At 37.2% G+C, this 24,118-nt stretch overlaps 1 protein-coding gene across 5 annotated transcripts in view; it reads right to left on the bottom strand.

Moving 5' to 3' along the window:
• The window catches only part of BANP (BTG3 associated nuclear protein), a 139,666-nt gene extending 122,237 nt beyond the window's left edge, over positions 1 to 17,429 (bottom strand). For 4 of the 5 annotated variants that reach the window (XM_059824799.1, XM_059824797.1, XM_059824801.1 and 1 more), the window contains exons 1-3: positions 17,360 to 17,429; positions 15,818 to 15,912; positions 14,325 to 14,524 (exon numbers count right to left, since the gene is read on the bottom strand). In XM_059824799.1, coding sequence (XP_059680782.1) covers positions 14,325 to 14,524; positions 15,818 to 15,912; positions 17,360 to 17,429 — 365 coding nt within the window. Of the gene's footprint in view, positions 1 to 14,324; positions 14,525 to 15,817; positions 15,913 to 16,186; positions 16,251 to 16,312; positions 16,316 to 17,354 lie in introns of all 5 variants that reach the window. The other variant, XM_059824796.1, reaches the window with a different exon arrangement.
• Between the last annotated feature and the right edge of the window lie 6,689 nt (positions 17,430 to 24,118).

Raw genomic sequence — 24,118 nt, 5'->3', positions numbered from 1 at the left:
AGTCATAGATATGATCATTAGTCTTAACTGTTGGTTTTTCATTGCCAATAACCTGTCAATCACACAGAATGCAGCCAGTGACATAAAAGAACTTTTGGCAATACCAGAACCATCATCTCCTTCTCTTCCCAGATGAGGTTTTCATTTAGGAAGAGAGAAAAATAAAGCAAAAGGAACTAACTGACATTTCTATCTTCCACAAGGTACAAGATCAAAAGCGTTTCTCCAAATGCATGAAAATTACTTGTGGAAAAACTCGGACTGAAATTTTCAGACAAGAAGTTATTCTTTTTGTTTTCCTAGACACACTAATATTGACCAGTTAATGGAGTGTTTATAGCAGTGCTCAACCAGTTAAAGAAAAGAAAGAAGAGAGTCCCCTGTTTAGACCATTTCTGAGCCTCCTTCGCACATGGGAACATCTGCAAATAGGTAAACAAGAGCTCAGAGACAGAGCTCAGCTTAGAGACATTCAGCTAGCCACACACACATGAACTGCTGTCTCCTGTCTATATATTTTGTGGTCACTACAATGCCCAGGCAGTACATGTTGCTTATCTAGAAGGCAGGGCTCCTAAGGATATCATTCTCCTCTTCCTCTAGTGTACGTTATTGGAAGGAGATGCAGAAAGAAAAGAGATCCGGAAGGCAGGAGTTGGAGTTACTGCTGGCAGACTGCTTGTACTAAAGGTCTCCAGCCAAACACAGCCTTAAGGAAAGCAAGTCTGGGAAAGAGACCTTGAACTCTAGCATTTCCCAGTTTACTACTGGGGACGAACATGAAGACTTAAATGTATAGTTTGTGCATGTGTTGGGGCTCTGGAGGAATATTAAAATTAGCCTTACCATGAAGAAAATCTAAATGTTTTTCAAATTGTATAGAAAAAAACCATTTTAGAAGTGTGGTGCCTTCCTTACTTTCTTTTCTTTTTTATCTTGTACTAACACTTGTGTTCTTCTGTAAGAATAGCGACTCTTTGGATCTTTTCATCGCTATTTAGGAAGATAATGTTAAAATGCTCCATCCTCTTGATGACCACCTGCTTCCTTTGCCTTCTGCTCATACAGTTAAGATTCCCTATCCAAATAGGAATGAGAAAACTGACTGAAGAATTTACACTACGGTATACACGAACAAAACCACAAACTGGCAAAGCATACACAAAATTACATTGGATTTATGCCAAAAAAATGAATGCAGCTCCTCATATCCCAGGAGAGAGCAAACTTGCCAACAACCAACCCATTCACCAAGATGAAGACCAGCGGGACACTTGCCATAGGCTAGAGAGCTGTATGGGCACTTCAACAGTTAAAGTTTTCATGGCCCTAAACCATGCATTCGCCTAGTAACAGCCCATTGCCAGAAAAGCAGCGGCGTTATCCATCATTTTCAGTAAGAGTTCAGTCATCAAAAATTATCTTTGGATTCTTTGCATCTGGAACATCACATAAGAGCAGACATTATAGACAGCACTAATGATTAGGTCCTGTAAAAAGACAAGCCAAAGTACACCAGCCATCACTGGGGAGAGATTCATGGATCTCAAAACTGAGAAAGCTGTAATCATCTTATAATAAAGATAAAGCAAATGCAGCATTTATTAAAACCTACTGTTAACAGTTTAAGAACATTTAACATCAAACTTTCAGCTCAAATAAGTCAGAGCCAGACATTTTCCAAGTTACAAAATACAGCTATATAGAGTTTATTGTAGCCAGCCTTACCTACAGAGAGAGCCTCTGAATTGGCTGACAATCAGAAAGACATGAATTACTCACTTTAAGACCAATTTTATCAACCAATTTTAAAAGCTGTTAAAATCTGTTGTGGATTATTCTGCTCTGAGAAAAGCTAAACACACCTGTACAATCAAGCATAATCATCCATAAATGACAATACCCATTTTCCAACTAGTTCATCAACTAACAAACAGCCAGATAACGGTGTAAGTTACCCAAAGAACCTGCCACTTAAAAAGTCAAGCTTGTTACTTCAGGGATCTTACAACACCTGTACGGGTACAGAAGCAACTTCATACCCTGGTGGTTTTTGTTTTTTTGGGTTTTTTTGGTTTTTTTTTTTTTTTTTAAAAAAACACACAACAATTTCTTCTATTTCAAACACAACTGAAACTCTGTAAAAATTAAATGCGCAGTGAAACACAGTCTCCAAAGAACCTTTTGGCCTAAGCAGATAGAGAAAAGCAGCAAAAACCAGCACATCCAGGCCACGTGCAAGCGACATAACTAGGATTGAAAAATACTATAACAGAAATGTCGTTAATTATTAGTCTTCTACTTTTGATTACGGACAAGAAAAGGATAGGTCATGACTTATAATTAGCAGGTTAATACAATCCTCTTTAAAGATAAATGTACTCATAAAAATACAACAGCAAAGGTATCTTTTTTTTTTTCAGGCAGTATAGAAAGAAATTTACAGTTGTCCCCCTTCTCTGAGCCTTAACTTCCTGAACTAGACAAGTAGTAGTACTGCAGCCTACTGGAGATTGTATTAAACATGAAATGAGAAAGGCTGATCTATAAGGGAAGGACAGTCATTGTCATTTTCCGTAACAAAATACGTAGGCTTGACTGATCTTGAATGTAGTTACTGTGAATGAAATGATCTACTGCAGCCTTAGTACTAAAATAGAAACTGCTGTATGTTTAGAAAACACTGTACAAAACAAAAGTAAAGACTTTGAATCCTTTATTATACAATTAGCTCCTGCTAGATTTATTTTCCAAATTTTCTTAAAAATTCTAGTATCTAATATCAGTGCAAGTCTGACTTACGTGGCACTAGAAGTTTGGGGGTGAAGGAAGCAGCATTATAAACTGGCTTTCAAGACACTAGTTACAGTAACTGAAGCCTCAATGGTCACCAGATAACAAACTGCAAATAAATACAACATTAGGTTTCTGCAAACAGAACTCAAACACACAGCTCTTACAGAGTAGGTTTGTAAATAATTTCCACCATGCATCTCTCTTTTTCTTGCCTTTCATAATTACCCCACCAGTTACGTACGCTTGCCGCCACACAGACATTTTTATAGAAAGGCCAAGGATGCCGCTACTCTGAGAGCTGGTACTGAATCTTTAATTTCTATATACCCTGAAGGGATGTTAAAGAAACACCACTCTTCACTTGCTACAAAGAATACCCTTTTAAAAGTTATTAGGAGCAGATTTCCTGTCTCATACTCCACCCTTCAATATGGAACAAAGAGATTGAGTTAAAGATATGCAAAAATGTACAGCTCCACAAAAAGGAAAAATTCTGTTTGGAAAGACATTCAGATTCCAAACAGTATGTTTTTTACGTTTGGAAATGTATCAGTTAAATAGCATCTGCTGCCAAACAAAGCAGATGGAAGACTGGCTCTTTGCCATCTTACCAACCTTGCCGAGACCTTGCTAGATGTTAGGCTGTTTCATCCTTTTGAAGCTCTGAGTCCATCTATAGCTCTTTTCCACCTTGCTCAAAGTAAAACTAGGACTCTCCAAAAACACTGTAGATTAGTTCTTGTACAACTATACTACTGTGCTTTATTTTCCATAAGTGGCAAGACCAGTTGTTTTTGCAACTTTTAAAAATACTACTACTGGTACTTTAATCTGGTGTAAACCAGTATGCAAATTATTCTGAAACACAACTTAAATTTCTATCATTTCCATAGGCAGATGAAAACTTGCCCCCTTTAATCACAAATTGACTAGCTGCTCTCCTCTTCATTCATTTGTTTTTGTTGTACTTGCAGAATTAAATACCCCAACTTGCAGGAAAAGTTTCCAGGGAGTGCTCTCACCGCTGGATTTGCAAACTCCCAAGCATCTCCAGAGACTGTAACATTAAAAATATTTAAATTCTCAAAACTGGAATCCAAATGAATATATAAGGCTTTTCTGCCCCCTTCTGTTTATTTTATGCTTGATAAATTTCTTCTTAAAATATACAGTATGTAACATACACCTCCACAATCCGGTGCACCACTTCAAATATAGGAAGATTTTTAGAGTTTCACTAAAATATAATCCTAATAATAATTTTCATCCATTTTACAACATTCATGAGGTAAAAACTGTCCACTTTCATTAAACACAATCATTCTTTTCAATTGTTTATTTAGGCAAAAGGAAAAGCATGAGCCATATGAAGGCATTTGTCCTGAACCACATGTCAAGTCAGGCACCCTTTACATGTATTTCTTGAACGCAATAGCTGGCTATGCTCACGGAACCATAGAATTAAAGTGCATGTTCCGCTTTCCCCAGAATTCATCTAATATGACCTTATGTGATTCGGCAAGGGGGGCAGGTTAACCCACATTTTACTACTACTGTAATTGGTTTTAAATGTTCTTAGACACTAATTACACTAGTAAACGTCCCCCTAATCTGTGCATAAAACTCAAAGCCTTTTTGATCCCCATGTACGCATCTCTTTTTCATTCCCAGATACTCTCGCAATTAAAGGATGTTGATTTCTAAAATGTCTTGGCACAAGAGCCAAATTCTGTGTGCGTTCAGTTCTCTCGTTTCTTAGCTTACTATTGTGAATAGCAATATATTGCACCACAAGGGACTTCACACCACTGCATCTCTGGTTTTGGTGCCATAACTTTCACATTAGGTTTTCCTTTACAAAATGAAAATAAAAGGATGCACTAAGGTCTCAGACACAGAACAAAGTTCCTGTGTATTAGCTAAGCAGGAACAAATAAACTGTTTACCCACATGTGGTTCAGAGCAAGCGCAAATTCCTTCCGATGCTTTAAACCTCCTAATTTAAAGGATTTCACATTTGTCATTGGCTAAGAGTAACAACCAGGAAAACTTACTGTATGATTACCTGGCAAACAGTAAAATATTAAGCCTTACATCACGTCTACAAGAATGAAACCTTTGTCTAAAACTTGAAGGAAGTTTATTACCTAATAGTTTATTTTCAGTGTATGTTGCTGAAAATCTTAGCTAGCATTAAGAATTCAAAATTATATCTTTCTAAACTATTGTTTCTAGTGTTTAAGCCTCACAAGCACATTTTAAACGCTACCACCACAATTAAAAAGATCCAAGCCACACATTTTGCATCCATTTCTCAGACATAAGTTATCAGCTGTTACTTGCTAGGCTATCATTTCAATCACTGGACTATTATAAACGGTATTTCATCAGAAACCATTAACTCAAGAAAAATTGGACTTGGGAGAATGAATCAACACAGTTCAAATCTTGGTCAGTTTGAAAAGTTTTATAGATTAAGTTCCATCCCATACATTCATAAATTATGGAACTCTCCAAAACACAGATGAAATGTTGGTATTAAATTACTATTTTAATTCCATAACTGACCTTGCACTCTCAACCTAAATGCTATCTGGAAGTTATACATTGTTTCTGAATTTATCAAATCACAACAACAAATTACTAAACACTTGGCTCCTCAATATCTTAGTGCAACAATAATGGAATGCGAAATTCCAATGAGAACACTGCTGTACAAGTTTCTTAAATCCAAGATGCCATTTCTCCTTAGTCCTGTGTGAATTTTAACTCCCAATAGTGAAGGGAGTAAATGTAAAAAACTTCACAAACTGATGGTTTGTAACAAAAAAAAAAAAATCTTTACTTGCTGATGGTCTGTAACACAAACTCCAGACCGACAACCAACAGGGCAAGCTTGATTTCAAAATACCTAAGTCTCCAGCATAAATGTCCAGAGCAAGAGTTACCATTGCTTGCAGCATTGTTGCTGTAGATCTTACAGGATACAGCAAATAACAATAAAAGTCACAGTCATGAGAGTTCTTAAACTGTTTTCAATATAAAATTGTATTGATCCCAAATACAATGAATCGCAGAAGTCCACTTAATTCGTAACAGGTACTTCTACATGAAATGCATGTTTCAGTGCAGGTAAAATAAAAAGGTGTAAATTAGTCTATGCAGGACCAGAATCAATCTCAAGATGTTGAGGCTGACAAGTTCTCGTGACAAATTAGGAGACTTTGGAAAGCATTGCCGTGTTTTTCAGAAAATCAAAAGCCGTCAAGTTTTTCTTTTTTTTTTTTTTCATACCGCAGCCAAAGAAACTAACACTATGCAGCCCTGGATAAAGAAAGAGGGGCTGACATCTAACCAAAGAATTCCTTTATTTGACTAGTTCAGTTTCATAAACTGAATTTTTGAATGCAAGACAGAACCCTAATTTTCAGATAAACATGCCTACTACACCTCAAGAAGGTATTTGGGGTTTTCATCTCTCCACTTAGGTATTTCAAGCCACAACAATACTTCCAGACTAAAATACTGCTCATCACTTACTGGCATTATAAGGCAATAGCAGCTAACTTCCTTCATTTAAGAAAACCATACAAAACATACTTCACACATTCAACATGAAAACAAGAGTGAGCGAGTGTGTGTGTATACACAAATGCATGTGTAAGAAACCCCTTTACCACCTGTTTTGCAGTAAGGATTTAAAAAAAACCAAACCCAGTGGATGATAGAACTGAAAACAGAGGCCCCAGAAGGCATGAAAAGTAACAGCATTGTGGACCAATCGATGCAATTATGAACGGCAGTTCAAATTCTGACTCCCTTAGTCAAACTGCCATTCTACCAGAAATTTTTTATCAAAGTATCAAAATTTTGCTTCTATTTATGTGCTCTTTAAGAAACGCGATATTCTAAACAAAATTTTTAAATTCATGACAAGGAGTAAAAATCCTCAAAAGCCATGAAGTTTTAATTATGATCTTTACATTTTGTTCATATTTCCCTAACTGTGAGTGTACCTGCAATGAACATGATGAAAAGAGATCACAGACAATTGTGCCATTTTCCTTCAACCCCTTCCATGCCCAGACATAAACAGACTGGGCTCGCATGAAAGAGCCATTCACACGAGGGCAGCACAATCATCCTCAATTCTTCATGAAACAAACCCATTAATTTTAAACAGAACTCTTATTGGCTGAAGCTACAGTCATGACACTTGAACTGGTAATGTAAAATAAATGTTTGCACACAGTACCATTGACTGATGACAGAAAGTGACAGGGAAAAGTTGTTAATTTATTGATACCACAGGGTCCAGTCCAAAACAATGACCAAAGTTCAGCTGTGTTTTTGTCAGCCACTCCCAGACTCAAAGGTTTGCAGTAAAGACGCTGCTGGATGAGGCCCCAGAAAGAGGCTCTAACCTAAGATACACTGAAGGATAAATAAACCCGGCTTGCCTACAGAAAGTGACAAGAATTTCTGAAAGCCCGATGAACTCCAAAGCTTCTCCAAATAAAACCTAATACATTCTGATTAACACGCCAAATCACTGACTGGATTTTCAAGACATTATCTGTAACACTCCACTCCCTCTCACCCCCCGAAAGATGGCTTAATTTTACATCTTCCGCTGAGCTGCCTGCTCAGTCGTCTTGAGGACTGCATCTGCTTCCAGGGAAATATTTTTTCAGGCCTGGAGTTCAGTGCATGAGATCAGGCTCACAGCAGGCACAGTAATGTACCTGCAACTTGAAAATAAACCATACACCACACATCTTTCAGGATCCTATATTCCTCAATACATGCTTTGTTTTAAACTGGCTACTTAAAAGTCTTCCTGCAAACTGAGGGTCTTCAGACCTGATGAGGGTGTATTTCCACGGAGGGACAGTTAGCTCTTAACTTCAGTTAAAGATAGTAACAATCCCGAAGGTTTACAATGTTAATTTATTTATCACTGAATTTAAAAAAAAAAAAAAGGAAATAAAAAAGAAAAAATAGCCATAAATTAAACTTGGATAATGGTCTACATCACATAAGAAGTTATAGTATCAACTGCAGCAAACGTGGGAAAGAAGTTAACTATATACACCAGAGACTCAACAGCTACCACCTAGCGATAAGAACTGAAGAATTACTGTTCTTTTTAAAAGCCTGGAGTAGCATAGTAGGATAGTTTATTATAATCTATAAAAATCCTTATGATAAAAATGCAACAAAAATGAAAAAAAGCTATTCAGTACCTGATAACATGAAATTAGGTTGGTCAAGGGGTTTGTAACTCACAGGAAAAAGATATATAAAAAAAAGAATTGTAGCTATTTTGGTTTTTTATACCAATACCTTGATTATATTTCTTTAGGTTTGTTTGGGTTTTTTCCCTAAAGGCTTTATGCAGGAGCAACAATAGTTTTGCTAAATCTAGAAGAACAGTCATCCTACAATTCCTTCCACTCCACATCCCCCTGCTTTACAACTTCATTTAAAATCATCTCAGTTTTCAATTTTGCATTATTTGCCTACAAAACCACTTGTAAACAAAGAAACAGTCACACACCAGAAACACAGATTTGGAACTTGGGAAATCTGGAGCCAAACGGCTTGCCAACTGGCACACCACAAACAAAGTGGATGAACAAATCCTGTTCTTCAAAACCTATTACACCCTGTTGATTAAACTTAATGGTAAAACAAACATATTAATGACCTACGCCTACAAAAATTAAGCAAGTTTCTAAATCCCATCTGGTACACAACGGCATCAAGCCTACTCTTTTGCATGTAGAAAAACTTGGTTTGTATCTTAAGACAAAAAGACAAATGCTGTTTTCCAAAACTAGCTGATTGAACCTACCAACACCACAATTAACTGCAGACAAGACTATCTGAAGCAGCTCCACTTCAATAAGCTAACGTCCAACCCACTAACAAGCCTTCTTCAAGGATACCATATTAGGTCTTTGCACAGTAACTGAGTGCATTAAACTCTGCAATTCCATTTAACTCTCCAGTTCCCACTAAAGACAAAAATATATGCAATTCTATCTCTACACATAGCGATCAGTATCCTTAATCGGTTAGCCACAAATGCTTATGGTAAAGCACCAGATGTATGTGGTCTGTATTTCAACTTTACCATAACAAAGGCTCGAGGAAAATATCTGAACAAAAAAACTCCATTTACCTATGAATTTCCATATTTCATCAGAAACACTTCTATTATTAAGCATGAAGAAAATACCAATTTAAAATGTAAATCCTCTCCAAAATTAATACACTTTAGATGTAATGGAGAGCAGTTTTTATTTACCCAACAAAAATTTCCAAAATAACAGAGCAGAATTGTACAATGTAGTATTTGCAGAAAATACCCATAAAAACAAGTGATGGAGTGTTCTGGGAAACGAAAACAAATTCCTGTGTTATCTGAAGCAATCAACCTTAACCATTTATACTTGGGCTTACCCACTCAGAAAAATGATTAATGGAAAGACGTTGACAAAAATAACACTGTTTCTGGACTGAAATCTTTCAGATGAAGTATTTTCTTCAAAACATGGATAAAAGATTTTAGTCACACTGTCACACTATGTGTTCATCAACTTATAAATCTCAAGACCTGGGCACATGCTAAATTTCAAACTTATCATTTGAGGCTGCCATACTGACAGGCCATCAGGCATTGCACCAGTTCTCCCATCCAAGAAACTTTCAGCAGCTACTGGAATCTTTGACCAGCATGGTACCTCATAAAGAAAAGAAATTAGAGGTTTTTAATAGCCATACTGCCAGGAAATGTTGCAGACAGAGGAAGAGAGACAATCGCTTCCTGGATGGAAAAGCAGGGCTGTACTAAAGCTGCACAAAGCCGGACAAAGCTCAGAACACCGGGACAATACATGTACTCCCATTACTAATTTATTACATTATTTTGCCACTGTTCTTGGCTCTTTTCAAGCTCCGTATAGTTCAACACAACTCTGTGCAATCTAAGGATCTTTGCCATCCATTCTATTAGTTCTGAAACCTTCCAACAGCCTTTCTTCCAAGAAAGAAATTCAAAAAACTCTATTAACACTATGTCTTTGTAGGTAATGCTGACAATCACGTATTTTTAAGCAGCAGCCACTAAACATTCCGAAAAGACTTTCTAAAACTCTTCTTTTTTTCCACCTCAAAGAAAATGAGGTTTAACATCATGCTGTTTCTCCAATCCCAGCTTTGCACTCTTATGAACAAATCTGACAAAAAGAAAGAGGTCTGAGAGATATGAAACACCTGTTAAAATCTGAGGCTGGGGTAAGGACAAGCCCAAATGCTACACCCCACTAACAGAAAGCCAGAAAGACCTCATCCATTACCCCACAGCACCCAGCTCCAGCAGTCGCATATGCTACTATCACGGGAATAGCTTGGAAGATTTCAAAATCCCACAGATGGGAGTGTCCTGGACCACACAGGAAACAGGAGGCTTGTCCAGTGAAAAGGTAGAGGACATAGGACAGAAACCTATACGGAACTACGCTTGTTTAGTTCTGCTTTTCATGGGATGATTTATTGAAATACAACAGCTACGAGGCCTATTGCTGTTTCCCCCAAAAGAGTTTATATCTCACAAATTCGGAATGACTTCCTTTCAAAAGAAGCTTTCTCCCGTTACTTTTTGCTGAGGCTTAAACTTCTTCCTTGGAGATCTGAAAGTCAGCCTATTGTTCCTCTGTATCTCAACCGCTCGTACAAATTATTCATTACACAGCACCACGTACCCTTTATTTTCTTCCTTATCTGCACTGCAATTAGCTAGTACATAATAAACTACCGTAACAGCGGATCAGAGTAAACAATATGAACAAAAGAACTGAGAACACAATCCACCTTTCATGAAGATGTACTTACACAAAATATCAAGAGCAGTAGACAGTAGTGTAATTTCTGAATTCAGCATTTTGTAGGTTTCCAAGAAGTATCAGCAAGCCTTCAAAAAATCACATATCCAGAAAAGGATGTTGGAAAATTTCCACACACATCATTCCTCGTGTATTTAAAAAAGAGACAGAAAGCAGAATGAGACTCTAAAATGCACTGCATTTCTGTCCTGGGAGCTAATAACACGGGGTGGTTCCTGATTATTGCAAGTCTCCTTGAAAACTTCTGCTTCATTTCCCTAATAAGAATTTTTAAAACTTGGAAACAACAGTTTGGCACAAAAAAGGTATGAGTTATCCCAATAAACTAACGTGTTAAGTTTATTAGAAGAGACAACTTATCATTGAACGTAAATCTGACAACCATTCCAAAGCAAGACTCCTGCCTCCCTAATGCAGCTATATGGACAGATTATACTTCATCACTCTTATAAGCAGCCAGCGTACAGTGCTGCACACAGCATAAAATTCCACGTCATAGTCAAGGCAGGGCATAGTGAGTAGCTGCGAATTCACCTGGTACGCTGTAACTACACAATTCCACCACAAGATGACACAGAGGAAAGCTCCTCTGTCCAAGTTGTCCTTGTTTTCATCACATGATGACCTAAGCATATTTCAAACTGACAAGTCTTAGGAAATTAATTTAATTTTAAAAGCACAAAGAGCACAAAGCAATCAAACTGTGTGAATTTATAATGCACAGTTCATACGCTTTACTGTGTGCACTGCTGTAAAAGAAATTTTGATTACGTTAAATTTGCACCAAATTAATGCAAGTAACTATGTTGCCAGAAAAAATGTAAACAAAATTCATTACAGAGTGGAATAGAAAAGATCACAAACCCTAAGGTATTTATCAAAAAAAGAATGCGAGCCTGCTTTGCTGGCAGTGTAGCACCACCTGAGTGATGTGCTTTTGCTCACTACATTTTTGTTAGAGTGGCAAACCCAGTATCATTATAGTGGCAAGAGGAGGAGGAGGTTGAAGAACCTCATTCAGATGCAGAACCTGAAAATCACTATCCAAAATACTAACTCTCAGTGGCAGCTCCCCACTGCCATCTGTAATGCAAGGGGAAGAGGGAATGATACAGAGTTGATACAACACAACAGTCCATGCAGGCTTTAATTGGAAATAATTAACAACTGATAAAGGTTTTTATGAAGGAGAAACAGGAAATTCAGCGAAACATTCTATCACTAAGAAACTGAAGTGTTACTAATGCCAAGTTAAACACATACACCCCTAACTATTTTATTTTGAGTCACGGAGGCCACAGACTGCTAAAAGAACAAAAAGCCCTCAGTGCTTTATTGGCAAGATGCATTTGATAATGTGCAACTTCATACCAACACTAACAAATAATTGGGGCAGAGAATCTTACAGTCTTCAAGACTTCTATCTAAATTATGTTCAGACTGTCTCAGAAACACTCATCATAAATTGGTACACCCAAACCAGAAGATTAAACACCAAGCTCACCATTAACACACAGGACAGATTTCCGATGGTTACAGAGACTAAAACAAAACAAAACCAACAACCTCAGGTCTGACAAATCCTACAGGAAACTCAAAACAGCAATTTACAGATGAAAGCATTCACTGAACATCAATTAATAGAATCCCAAGGGGCCATGTATTTCTGAAAATGTTTTTGAAGTCTTTTCTGCACAAACTGCAGTAAGAAGTTCAGCTTATGCACAAGAACGTGAAGCTCTCTAATATAAAGACAAAAATATTTAGTAACAGACTTAAAGAAGGTTCCTTGAGAAATAATTACTGATAAAGAGTATTTAGCGAAAACACTAGTGTAATATTCTAGTTACTTGCACTATGATCCAAATAGTTATTCCATGTACTTTATTTCTTTTGATATAGAACTTAGCCATAATTGACCTTTTCAATGCATAACTGGGAAGCCTTCAAAAGCATAGGTAAATGCAGACACAGCACCTATTTTAAAGAAAAATTAAACGGATAAAGGGAAAAGGAGAATGTCCAATGGTCAGGATGTTCATCACCAGCACAAGAACAAAGACCAATAAAGGAATTCTGAACTGGGGCCCAAACACTGTATTTGGTATCTAAAAAGGAAAGTTATTTTGGGAAAGTTTGAGGACATAACTGTTCCTAACTGGACAGCTGACTGTTACAGCAAAAGGAGCAGAGTACTCACATTTACACTGAAAATAAAAAGGACATTTGAACTTTTAAAACAGAGATCAAGAAACACATCGGGTACTGTATCATTTTAGATTTTTAAATACAAACAAGGTATCTTTTAAAATGATTAGACTACATTCATCAGAAGCAATCAGGCTCCATGAACAACTGTGAGGTAACAGTCTGCATTATGCAACAGGCACAACTACAAGAGCAGAGTGTCTCCCTCTTATATAAAAATCTTCAACTCTGAACCCTCATAAATGCATGAACTGAAAGATATCATAATAAAATGCAATTATGACCTTGAGATAATTTTTTTAACTTAAAACACCTATAATAAAAATAGCAATGCTAAAAGAAAAAAAAAAAAATTACAGCGAGGGGCAAGTAGTGGCCTAGTAGAAAAAGGGTAATGTTTGTGGTGGTTTGGTTTTTTTTCCTTACCTCACATGGAAGAGTCCCACAACATAAAGCAAGGAACTATTTTTTTTTCTGTAGAGCTCTAGAGTACCGCAGCTGAAACCCTGCACTGAGTATAACATACCAAAAATGTATTCAAAATGATTTTCAGACATTGGGAAAGTTCAGAGAGAGTGACGAAAAAGATCAGAAGATGGAAAAACAGACTGACAAAAGATAATTCAGTTAGTATATCTTGACTAGAACTGTATGACATGTGAAAGTTGCCTATACAGTAATGGAGAATAAAAAGTAATTATTTAGAGAAGTATTACGTTTTTTCTAGCTATAAAAATATCAATGAAGAGGGAAGAGTTGTTAGACAAAAAAGTCTTGATATGCCTATTTTTCTGGCTGGAATCATCTCCACGGTAAAATGACAGGCACATCAAGGTTTAGATATTTAAAACCGTATTAGGCAACTCACACATAAAGGTACTGCAGGTCAAACCTGCTCTTTCAAAGTGGATTAGGTTATTTAAAAGATTTTTCCATCTCCAACTTCTAACCCCCAAATAAGCACAGGTATTATTCTAGCAAGAGTCTTTAGAAAACAAGCACATAAAACAAACTCCATTGTATTCCTGATGAATAAAAGTAAAATGAGAAGCAATTAGAATGACAACGAACTCATTAACTCAAAACAGTCACATAAATAAAAGTAAAGCAAGTCCAAAAAACCTATCTAATATAGCTGATGAGACTTTTCCAGAGGATGGATGAATCAGTCTGGTTTAAGTCAAAACGAAATGTGGAAATAGTTGCAAACTGTCCACGGACCAGTGTCTCATTCTCAGTAACATCAGGAAACTGGTACAAAAATTACCTTCAAGATAAATTAATGCTACATTCATAAACAGCATACCAAGCCCTTGACAGCTATACAGAAAGCTGCAGAGCTTGATGCCAAAGAAATGGATTTACATTATTTTAAAAAGCACATTGATGAGTAATCCGTTCTTTTCTTACCATCGTACTTTATTGCACGTCTGTGTAGCGCCAAGAGGAGAACCTGCCACCATGGGGACTTGGATGGGGCTATGCTGTTTGTTCATGACAAGATCCAACTTCTCTTCCAGTGATTTACAGGTAGCCTCCAGTGCCAGCAACTTTGCCTCAATGCTATCCAACCGCAGGCATATTGTCTGATTAATGGAATACAGGAATGACTGGAAAGGAGAGAATGCAAAAGAAACTGATTTTAAAGACCTACGCATTTATCTTCAGCAACATACACATAAGGAAGCTCCAGATAAATGTGACTGGAAAACAATTCTAAAGGAACTAGCAGTGTGCCTAGTAACAGAATTCAGCCACGTACAAAACTGATGACATCCAGGAGCATTTTAGCATTCTCAAATTCTTCCAGATCTTTATTTAGAAGCCAAAAGCATCCGAGCCAAACACATTTTCACCTAAGCACTTTGTTAGTACGATTTCATACACCACAAAATCATTTAAAACAACATGCCAAAGTCTTTCATGCGATACATGTAAAAACAAGAGGATTATAATCTATGAACGCATCCTCCTGGATAAAGTTAAATAAGATTTTTTCCTACCCAAACAGATAAATTCAGATGATTACAGTGGAAATTATATCAACACAAATAACCTCAGAGACAGTTAATGCCGCTCAGTTACGTTTTCTCCTGAACAGCAAATCAAAAAAAGCAAATAAATAAAATCTGTTTTCCTAAGCAATTTTACTCGAAAGAAAGCATATTGTACTTGGTTTCTCTTGGGAAAAATAGGCCATTAAAGGGTAATGTTACACACATTCTCCTTTGCAAACAGCAACTGTGCCATCTTGTGGCCCTCCATTACAATTTACACACCTAATCAGTGCTGCTCCTTTCAATACAGAGCTTCGGTTTCTATGATCATTTCAAAAATACAGAATTACATACTATTTGACATGTGTGGCAGTGAAATACTACTCATATACGTATGCTCCAAGACAAAAAAAAAAACCCTAAAGCACATTAGTAAGAACAGCAGGGGAAGTTCTGCAAGTACAGAAAAGCCTAAACTACTGAGCCTGAACCAAATATGGTTTAACTACTAGAAGGATGCTGTTAGCTTGAAATAATAACTTAAAACATGCTGAAAGTCTCTACAAATTGTAGTACAAAGACATGCTCGAGTTTATCATTTAGGTCAACTTTATTCACTTTATCAAAAAATGTACCAATAGCGATGTTTGAGTCACTGGAATTAATTCTGATGACATTTTATGACACATAAAATTCTTGCTACTGATTTTACACTGGAAGATTAGCCAATCATCCAGATTCTTACATTTATGCACAAAAATGAACAAACATTTACAAGAAGGCTATGAATAATTCCAGTATTATGTATAAACAGTTTATTTTACATTCTTTTCTTTTCATATATTTCCCTAAGAAAGCTAACTTAATTGGTATTACAAATAAAAAAGAAAAAGGCATTATCATAACCTTAATAGAGGGATCTTGGCAGTTAATTTCTATACGCTGACGTTTCAGAGCGGGCTCTACATCATCATCCGTCACTTCATGATTCTCCAACACAACTATGAAGAAAAATAAGCATTGCCATAATTTATAATACAAGAGGACAAGGTTCAAATTAAAAATACATTAAATGGATAACACAAAAAAATACAAAAGGCATTTAATTAACGTATAATATGTACTCTTTTACACTTACTTGGGCTTTCTCTTAAAAAATATGACAATGGTTTACTGCTTCTCAAAAACCATTTATCCAAATCTAAGACTTTGTTTCAAATGCACTGAGGATGTAACACTCAAGCATTACCTTGGATTTTATTATTAGGAACTCACCACGAGGTAGCGGAGCTGCCACATTAGCTGTTCTGCTTTGACAGATTCTACAGGCTTCTGAACCCTCACGTTTATACAAAACCACAAAAAGTACTAATGAAGTTCTGTACGAAGACAGGATTACACCCACTACTTAGTGTAGTAGCGGGTTATTTTTCCCAATATAGGTGAACAAAATCCTGCAAGCTTTCCAAAATAAATACTTACATATACAGACCTATAGGCTCCAATAGCCTTTCATCTGAAGGTAAACATTTTGAAGAAAACAGTTACAAAAAAGAACTGAATTTAGAACTGGAAGGCCTGGCTGGTAAAATTGAGAGGTAGAGCCCTGAACAGCCTCACAGTCAGAGCATCACCACCTGAGATCGGACCAGGTTTGAGCTCCTTTACCAAACCGAGCAAAGAAGACTTGTTTAAGGTTCACCATGCCACAGCTGACAACCCTGAACACCAAGCTACCGGCTCTGCTAGGACAGGCAGGTCCCAGCTTCTGCTCCAACTCTTTGGAAACATTTCTGAAGGAACTTTTTCGTTTTGCATCAGAAAAAAAGTTTTTTGGTATGTGTTTCTGTTTTCCGTAACTGTAGTTACGGTTCTTTCGGTCACTTACTCACATGCAATGGCAGCATAGGATCAATGTCTGTAGCTGATCTCAACACCTTTTTGCTTAGTAGGTCAAGTTCTAAGCAAGGAATATCTCAATATTTGCTTTCAAAAATGTTTTTCAATTTTACTGTCACTTTATTAAAATTCTTTGTATGTATAACAATGTATGAGAGAAATTATTTTACAAATAAAACAACAATCCATAATAGATTGGTGATAGTTCTCATTTGATGGAAAGCCTAAAACATATATTTGGTCTGGAGAAAAACGAAAGATTGCAGGAGGCCATGTTTCATTCAAAGTTTTCGGCACTAGTCTACCCCTGCACAAAAAAAGCTCCAGGCAATAAAAGCCTTTAAAAGAAAAGTAAAATAAAAAAAAAATAATCCCATCTAAAGGGTACTGAAGATATACAAGTTAGGCTATTGAAAACTTGGTATGTCATCTTAACAAGCACCTCTCAAAAAAAAAACCAAACCTGCAGCTCAACAGTGACTTCCACCTTGTTAATGGGCAATACTATAAATGATCTTTCTCATGCCATCACTACCATCTCTACTGTACCTGGGTTATCTGGAGTCAAGTCTTCAACAGCAATCTGAACAACATCTGCCAAATCCTGTTCTGACATCATTCAGAACCAGGCAGCAATATCCAGTCAAACACCACTGCAGGCCCCCAAATAAGTAATTTTACAAGTCATGCAATCCTGAAAAACAGCAACAAGAGCAGCGTTAATACAGATATACTTGATATATCAATACTGCATTTATTTTTTTTATTCTTCCTCTATAAAAGGAGATTCAGTTCCTAACAGAAGCGATCATCCAGCGGTATCAACTGCTACTTTATTCGGTAGCCTCGTCAAAGAGCCAAGGACTAAACTACCTGCATCACCCCTATGAGTAGTCTTTCTGTACTAGGACTGAGACAAGAGCTCAGGCTTTCCTTGCTGATCCACTTTTCTGCGTTTTCCCAATGGATAAGGAGAAGACTTCGCTTCAGAGATTTGGCAGCTCATCAGTGTAAAACACTAAATAAAATGTTTTCTTTTTAAATTGATCTTTTGTTTTAGAAGTTTTAAGAGCATACAAGACCACTCCTAAATTGCAGGGGTTTCGTTTAGAAATTATTACTTAGCTCTTGTAAGTGATCAGACTTTAGTATTTAGTCTTGATGTCACAAAAGCACATGAAGCTCCCAAGTCACATCAGATTTGCAATTACTGCATTCTGTACAGATCTAGATGCACACAAGATCCTTACATATTTGCATTTTAACAGGCTTCTAAAATCTTCACAAACACTCAGCAAGAACAGGGAGCTTCCCTTCCTCGCAGCTAATTGCAACTAGACTTGAAGCAAAATTTGACTTTTTTTTCTTGGCTATTGAACTTGCCTCGTTTTTCTACAGCTCAATTCTCTTGAAACTATTTTCAGAATATGGTCCTGATTTTAAAGTCAAAATATTTTTCAGCCCTGCTCCCTTGGAATTCTCTGTCAAGGTTATTTATTAATGTTTTAAGAGAAACCTTCAGCCTGTAAAATTGAATTAAAATCATTGGAACCATTCATATCTGTGCTTTCCCACAGTTTACAAAAGGATGGACAATGAATACTGAGAGATCAGACAATTTTTTCCTTTTTAACCTGAAGCAAAAAAACACTAGAGATAATTTGAGGTTTACCAATGGAAATGGTAATTCATCCCTTAACACTGACACGGAATCAAATCCAACTATGCGTAAAGATTTTCCTCTTTCCCTCTTCCACTTGAGCACAAGAAAGCCATTAAGCCAGACAGGTGGAGTACAAATTTTTGAAGAGAGCAACACAACCTACAGAAGAATTTTGAGACTGGCCTGAGGAGCCGTGGTGCGCTGTGAAAGCCCATCTCAAAAGGAGGGGTCCCCACGTATCAGAATTGTTTACTCAAAATACCAGCACTGCCAATACTGAGTCATTTGAAATTCTGATCACGGTGAAAAACTGTTGGGACAGCACAGCCTGCGGCAGCACGCCCGAGAAAACTGGCAATACGTTAGTGCATATGGATGCCATTTTGGCAAATTGTATTTGCCATTTCTGAGAAATCCTGGTAACCAGCCAGGCTTAACATAATAAAACAGCTGTGCTACAGTTACTGTTTCATAATGTCACATACTGCTAGCAATATTAAGAACCCTGCCCTCAACTTGAAGGAAGACATCCGCCACTCCAAACACTAAAAACGGACAAACTAGAACAAAACCCAACTTTTAAAACTTTGTCTATTTACACGAGTCCAGATTTCACTGATAATTCACGTGTTGCATTTAAACCAGTTATAGCTACAAATACATCAATACTTTATAAAACATTCCAAAGGATTTGCAATGCATTTGTTTAAATCCACTTTAATACTTCACATGATGCATGTATTTAGCCTTCCAAAATTCATTATTAAAAAAATAACTGAAATTAATTAAACCTTTCTTCAACACAAACAAAAAATAATTTCACACTTCTGACATCTGTTCTCCACCGCTCACGCGTCACAGTCTGAAAGTATTAAGCCTCACGTCAGAAAAGAAGTCCCAAAACATTCTGTCACAGAGCCCTGAAACAAGGGCATAACAACCAAACTATGATTGGCAGAACAGCTACTACACATACACAGCAATGTGTCTTCATAACATTAGTATTTATTTCCATTGAAACAAATTTTATTACAATTTCAGTAAGTCAGACACAGCTCATAGGCAATTAGCCAACATCCTGACAGAACACATTTTTGCCTTCTCAACAGGCGGAACAAAATATACTTCTGCTGTTACCAGAGGCAGTGAGCTCCTGTATCAAAACATAAGGGGAAAACAAATAAATTTGTTATTAACGCTAGATGTGTGGATTAGGAAAGCGATGCCCAAGTAAGCTACACTGGGTACTGCAACCACAGCAGCTATCACAACTTGAACAACACACCCCTCTTTATAATTCAGAATTTCAATTTATAATAGAAAATTTTAGCAGTGGTCTAACCTTGCTTTCAGAACCAAGGGTAAAAGCCCCATAAAATTTAACAGGATTAGAGTTAGGTTAGTTTATCAGCTTTAAAAAGCCTCAGTCAACAAATTCAGAATAACAACTTTGGCAATATAGTTTCCACATATTTTACTCGGTGAAGTATTTACCAGCATTTCCTCACATAAAACACTTCTTTTCTTGAAACCTGCTATATGTTCCCAGCCTTCTTTTATTTTTTTTCCTCCTACTTTCTTTCTGGCTGAAACCCTAGTCCCCATTAATTCTATATTAAGTGTATGTACATTGGCATTAAAAAGCCAATGCTGAAATATTACCTGGAACAAATATTAAGCTATAAGAATGAAATATTAACAGAAAGCCAGGAAGCGGAGGATAAACTACAACAGGGACATGAGATGTCTCCACTTTTTCTCCCCCAACCAGCATGTGGAAGTTGGATCAACAGAACAATATTTTATAGTCAATTTGCCATTATCTGGGGGAGGGGTATGGGAAGACAGCTTATACCAGACAATGGAAAATATCTCATGACCACATACACTAGAGGAGGCCTTGGCCAGCCAAACTCAAACTGAGTCCAGCTGAGCTATTTAGGTGGATCTACATGGCGCTCATCACTTCTCCCGGAGGGGTTTTTTTTGGGGTCGGGAAGAAACTGCTTCAACTCTTACCCAACGCGAAAACTGAAAAAAAGGTTACGGTATGTATCAGAGGGATTTCCTCCCACCTCCATTTCCGCTTCAGCCCTGGGAGCCTTCAAATCTCAGTTACCTCAAATGTTTCAAACTCTTCAGACCACCTGCATCATGTAGCCACTTCCCAGATCAGCTCTTCTACTGTCCACCCTTTCCCCACCCCAGGCCAGACACTACTTTGATAATCCTTGCCTAATAAACCCACCAGAAAGCAATTCCTGTTGTATAAAGCAGCACAAATTAAAAATGGTCTCACGTTTTAGTCACAGTGAATAATGGAAATAATCACACATAGCAAACGTACTGCATTAGTTCCTTCTTACCTCCCAAAGGAGAAATATTTTTTCAAAATTTGAGAAAACAGTCTTAAGATTCCAAGACAGAACAAGCATCAATATGGAGCACCAGAACTAAACCTCCCAATAATAAATACAGTCTATTTCATCACCCATCAAAACTTAAACATACTAATTTCCCTATTTATGTATTATGAGTTGAAAGTAAAGACAAACAAACGTTCCTCCCTGTTCTTGGCTGTTCATATTCAGAAACAAAGCCAAAAAGGGGAGCAAAAAGCCCAGAGCATTCCTACAACCACTTGCTAGGAGGTGGCTTTAGTACTGGAACCCTCAGAAAAACTAATGAGACACAACTAAAGGTATAAATTTAAAGCAGATTAGATAAAGTGCACTAAATATCTCTGCCAATACTCTTACTCAGAATTGATACACTTAACACAGAATTAAAGTAGCCTTTGTTTAATTAAGTAAATTAATATTTGTAAGCAACTAAATTAAATTCACCTGAATTCCAGATTAGTTTTTCCACACAGGAGTTTAATGCAATTTAATTAATCTATTTTAAAACATTAATTCAGAATAATTCTTCTGAGCAGTCCCTTGTAAACAAACCTATTTACTGAAATATCTGACAGCTTTACTAAGTCACAGGGCATCATTCCAAAGTGTATAATCAAAAACATCCAATGCCTTGTTAACATATGAAAACATGCACAAAACATAAATCTTCTCTCTCATACTAATTTGTGAGGGTAAACACTGTATTTTAAAAAAACAATTTCCAAAGCTCCAGCGAGTGTTTAATTGAGCTTCTCTTATTTGAGCAGCTAATCACTCCCTGGCTAATATTTCTCAGTGCTATTGATAAATGAAAAAATTTCTCTCATACTTCAATTTGTGCTCTGGCAAAAATTACTTCTGATTGTGTGAAAAAAGCTGAAGGATGCCATTTTACTCTGCCCAACCCAAAAGCCCCAAATATTTTTCCTCTTCTTCACATCACTTTTACTTTAAATCAATTAAGGCCAATTTTCAAATATGTCATTTCTGTTACAAATACATACTCTTCTTTCTACAAGCACTGTTAGCCAATCAGCCCTTTTTTCTGAGCCCAGTATCTACCATGAATGGGACAAACAAAGGGCCTTCTCTTGCAAAGAGCTATGATTTGCTGACACTTAGAGAAGCTTTCCAAAACAGCAAACCAGCTATAGACTACAAAGGCAAACCTAATGATAAGAATGTATTTTATACACACATGCAAGTGCATTAATCCTCCGCAAGGACAATGTTGTACAAAAGTAAAACGACCTTATGCTGTAAAGGGATTATAGTATAAAGATCATCTTCCCTCTGAAAGTGAAGATGCATACAGACCGTAATACTCATTAACTCTACTGCTTTAGTTAAGTCAGTTCAACTTCCCTGAGTACCTGTCCCTTCAGAGAAACAGCCCAGAAGGACCTCTGAGCTTTAAGCCTCTGTGCAAAGAATAATCCACACCAGGAATGCCTTTGTGCAGTTCACTTTAATCCCCTCTGGAAGCAAATTATGCAAAACCAGCAAAAAGGCACTCCAGGTACCAAACGAAATTTTTCCCATGATAGTCTCGACAAAGAACCACCAGCATGCTCAGAATCACGGAATCACTGAGGTTGGAAAAGACCTGTAAGATCATCAAGTCCAACCATCAACCCACCACCACCATGCCCACTAAACCATGTCCCGCAATGCCACGTCCGCACGTTCCTTGAACACCTCCAGTTTCTTTTTAAGGTCCAGAGGTTAACTGAAAATCTTTAGCATTATTGGGGATTGAAAGGCTATGTTTTGATGGCAGAGTTGTACTTAATTAAGCACAAGTGGATTTATTGAAAAAAACTGTTCTTCTTGTCCATATTATCTTAGGATATAAATAGAAAGAAAAGTTTAATTGTAACCCTGGCTAACTGGGCAACAGATCTCCTGCACTGAGAATCACAGAATGACAGGGGCTGGAAGGGACCTCTGGAGATCACCTAGTCCAACCCTCCGCCAGAGCAGGGTCACCCACAGCAGGGTGCACAGGAATGCGTCCAGGTGAGTTCTGAGTATCTCCAGAGAAGGAGAATCCACAGCCTCTCTGGGCAGCCTGTTCCAGTGCTCTGCCACCCTCAAAGGAAAGAAGCTCCTCCTCATGTTTAGATGGAGCTTCCTATGACCAAGTCTGTCCTGTCTTCACAGAAACAATCCCTGTAAGTAGTCCCATGGAAAGAACTGGGAAATGTTCATATAATTTGATACATGAAGTTATTCACAAGCACTACCAGGTTCAGAACCTGACAATGCTCTTTTAGTCTCGCTCTGTGACTTGCAACATTTTTATAATCCCAAAGTCTGGCTTTTTCTCCAAGATAAAGTCACTTTAGTTGGCAGCTGGAACAGAGCCTTCCTACACTAATTAATCATTCCCCAAGAAGCCACATCAGTGCAAATGTTAATGCACTCTAACAGATGAGGAATAACATAATAAAAAGCAACAATTTAACAGCATGCAGGGTTAAGCACACTGTAAATACAGGAGCTACCAGCCTCCCTTATGCTCCAACTCTCTGAAGGTGCAGTCTATCAGAATATGAAGTTGAAAATATTTTCATGGGGAGGATGGGGAAAAAAAAAAGATCAGAATTTACACTTCTATATTACTACTAAAAACTATAAAGGAGAAGATTCTAATCTTTCTTAGCATCTGTTTAGCTTTCATCCTTATTCTCAATCCACCTCAAAAGGCGAGTAAACACATTGTGTTTTAAGTAAACTTCATAGTAAAACTACACAAATTAGTGTAACAATATACAGGCCTCTTCGGTTCAGCCAAAGATCAGCAAAAAAAAGTCTATCCTCCCAAAACATGACAGAAAAATTCCTTATCTGTGAAAGCACGGACACCAGCCATAACATTCTGGAGATAGATATATAAAATAAATATCACTCAGAAAGATGCTATGCTGACAGACTCCAGTACAAGTTCTTAAAATACAGATAGCAACAGAAAAAAGGAAACAGCTGCTCCAAGAATAAAGCATCTTAAAATGTCTTTGGAGTAGAAAATCTTGCAGGGAGGCAGAAATTCTCAAATATTGCTACGAAAGCTCACATTATTTTTGTTTTACTGTTTTGCTTCTAGAAGTATTTCCCCCCCCCCTTTTTTTTTTTCATTCCACCTGGTACAAGCCACTGTTTTGCTTGGATGGTTTTTTTCTACCTCTTCTAATACACTGCCGTTGGCCACAATCCTAACACAACGTGCAACTAAACCAGAAA

This window comes from Gavia stellata, chromosome 15, assembly GCF_030936135.1.
Source record: "Gavia stellata isolate bGavSte3 chromosome 15, bGavSte3.hap2, whole genome shotgun sequence".
NCBI classification, from domain to species: Eukaryota; Metazoa; Chordata; class Aves; order Gaviiformes; family Gaviidae; genus Gavia; species Gavia stellata.
The sequence above is the reverse complement of the archived record's forward strand: the minus strand, read 5'-3'. Positions and strand labels throughout refer to the sequence as shown.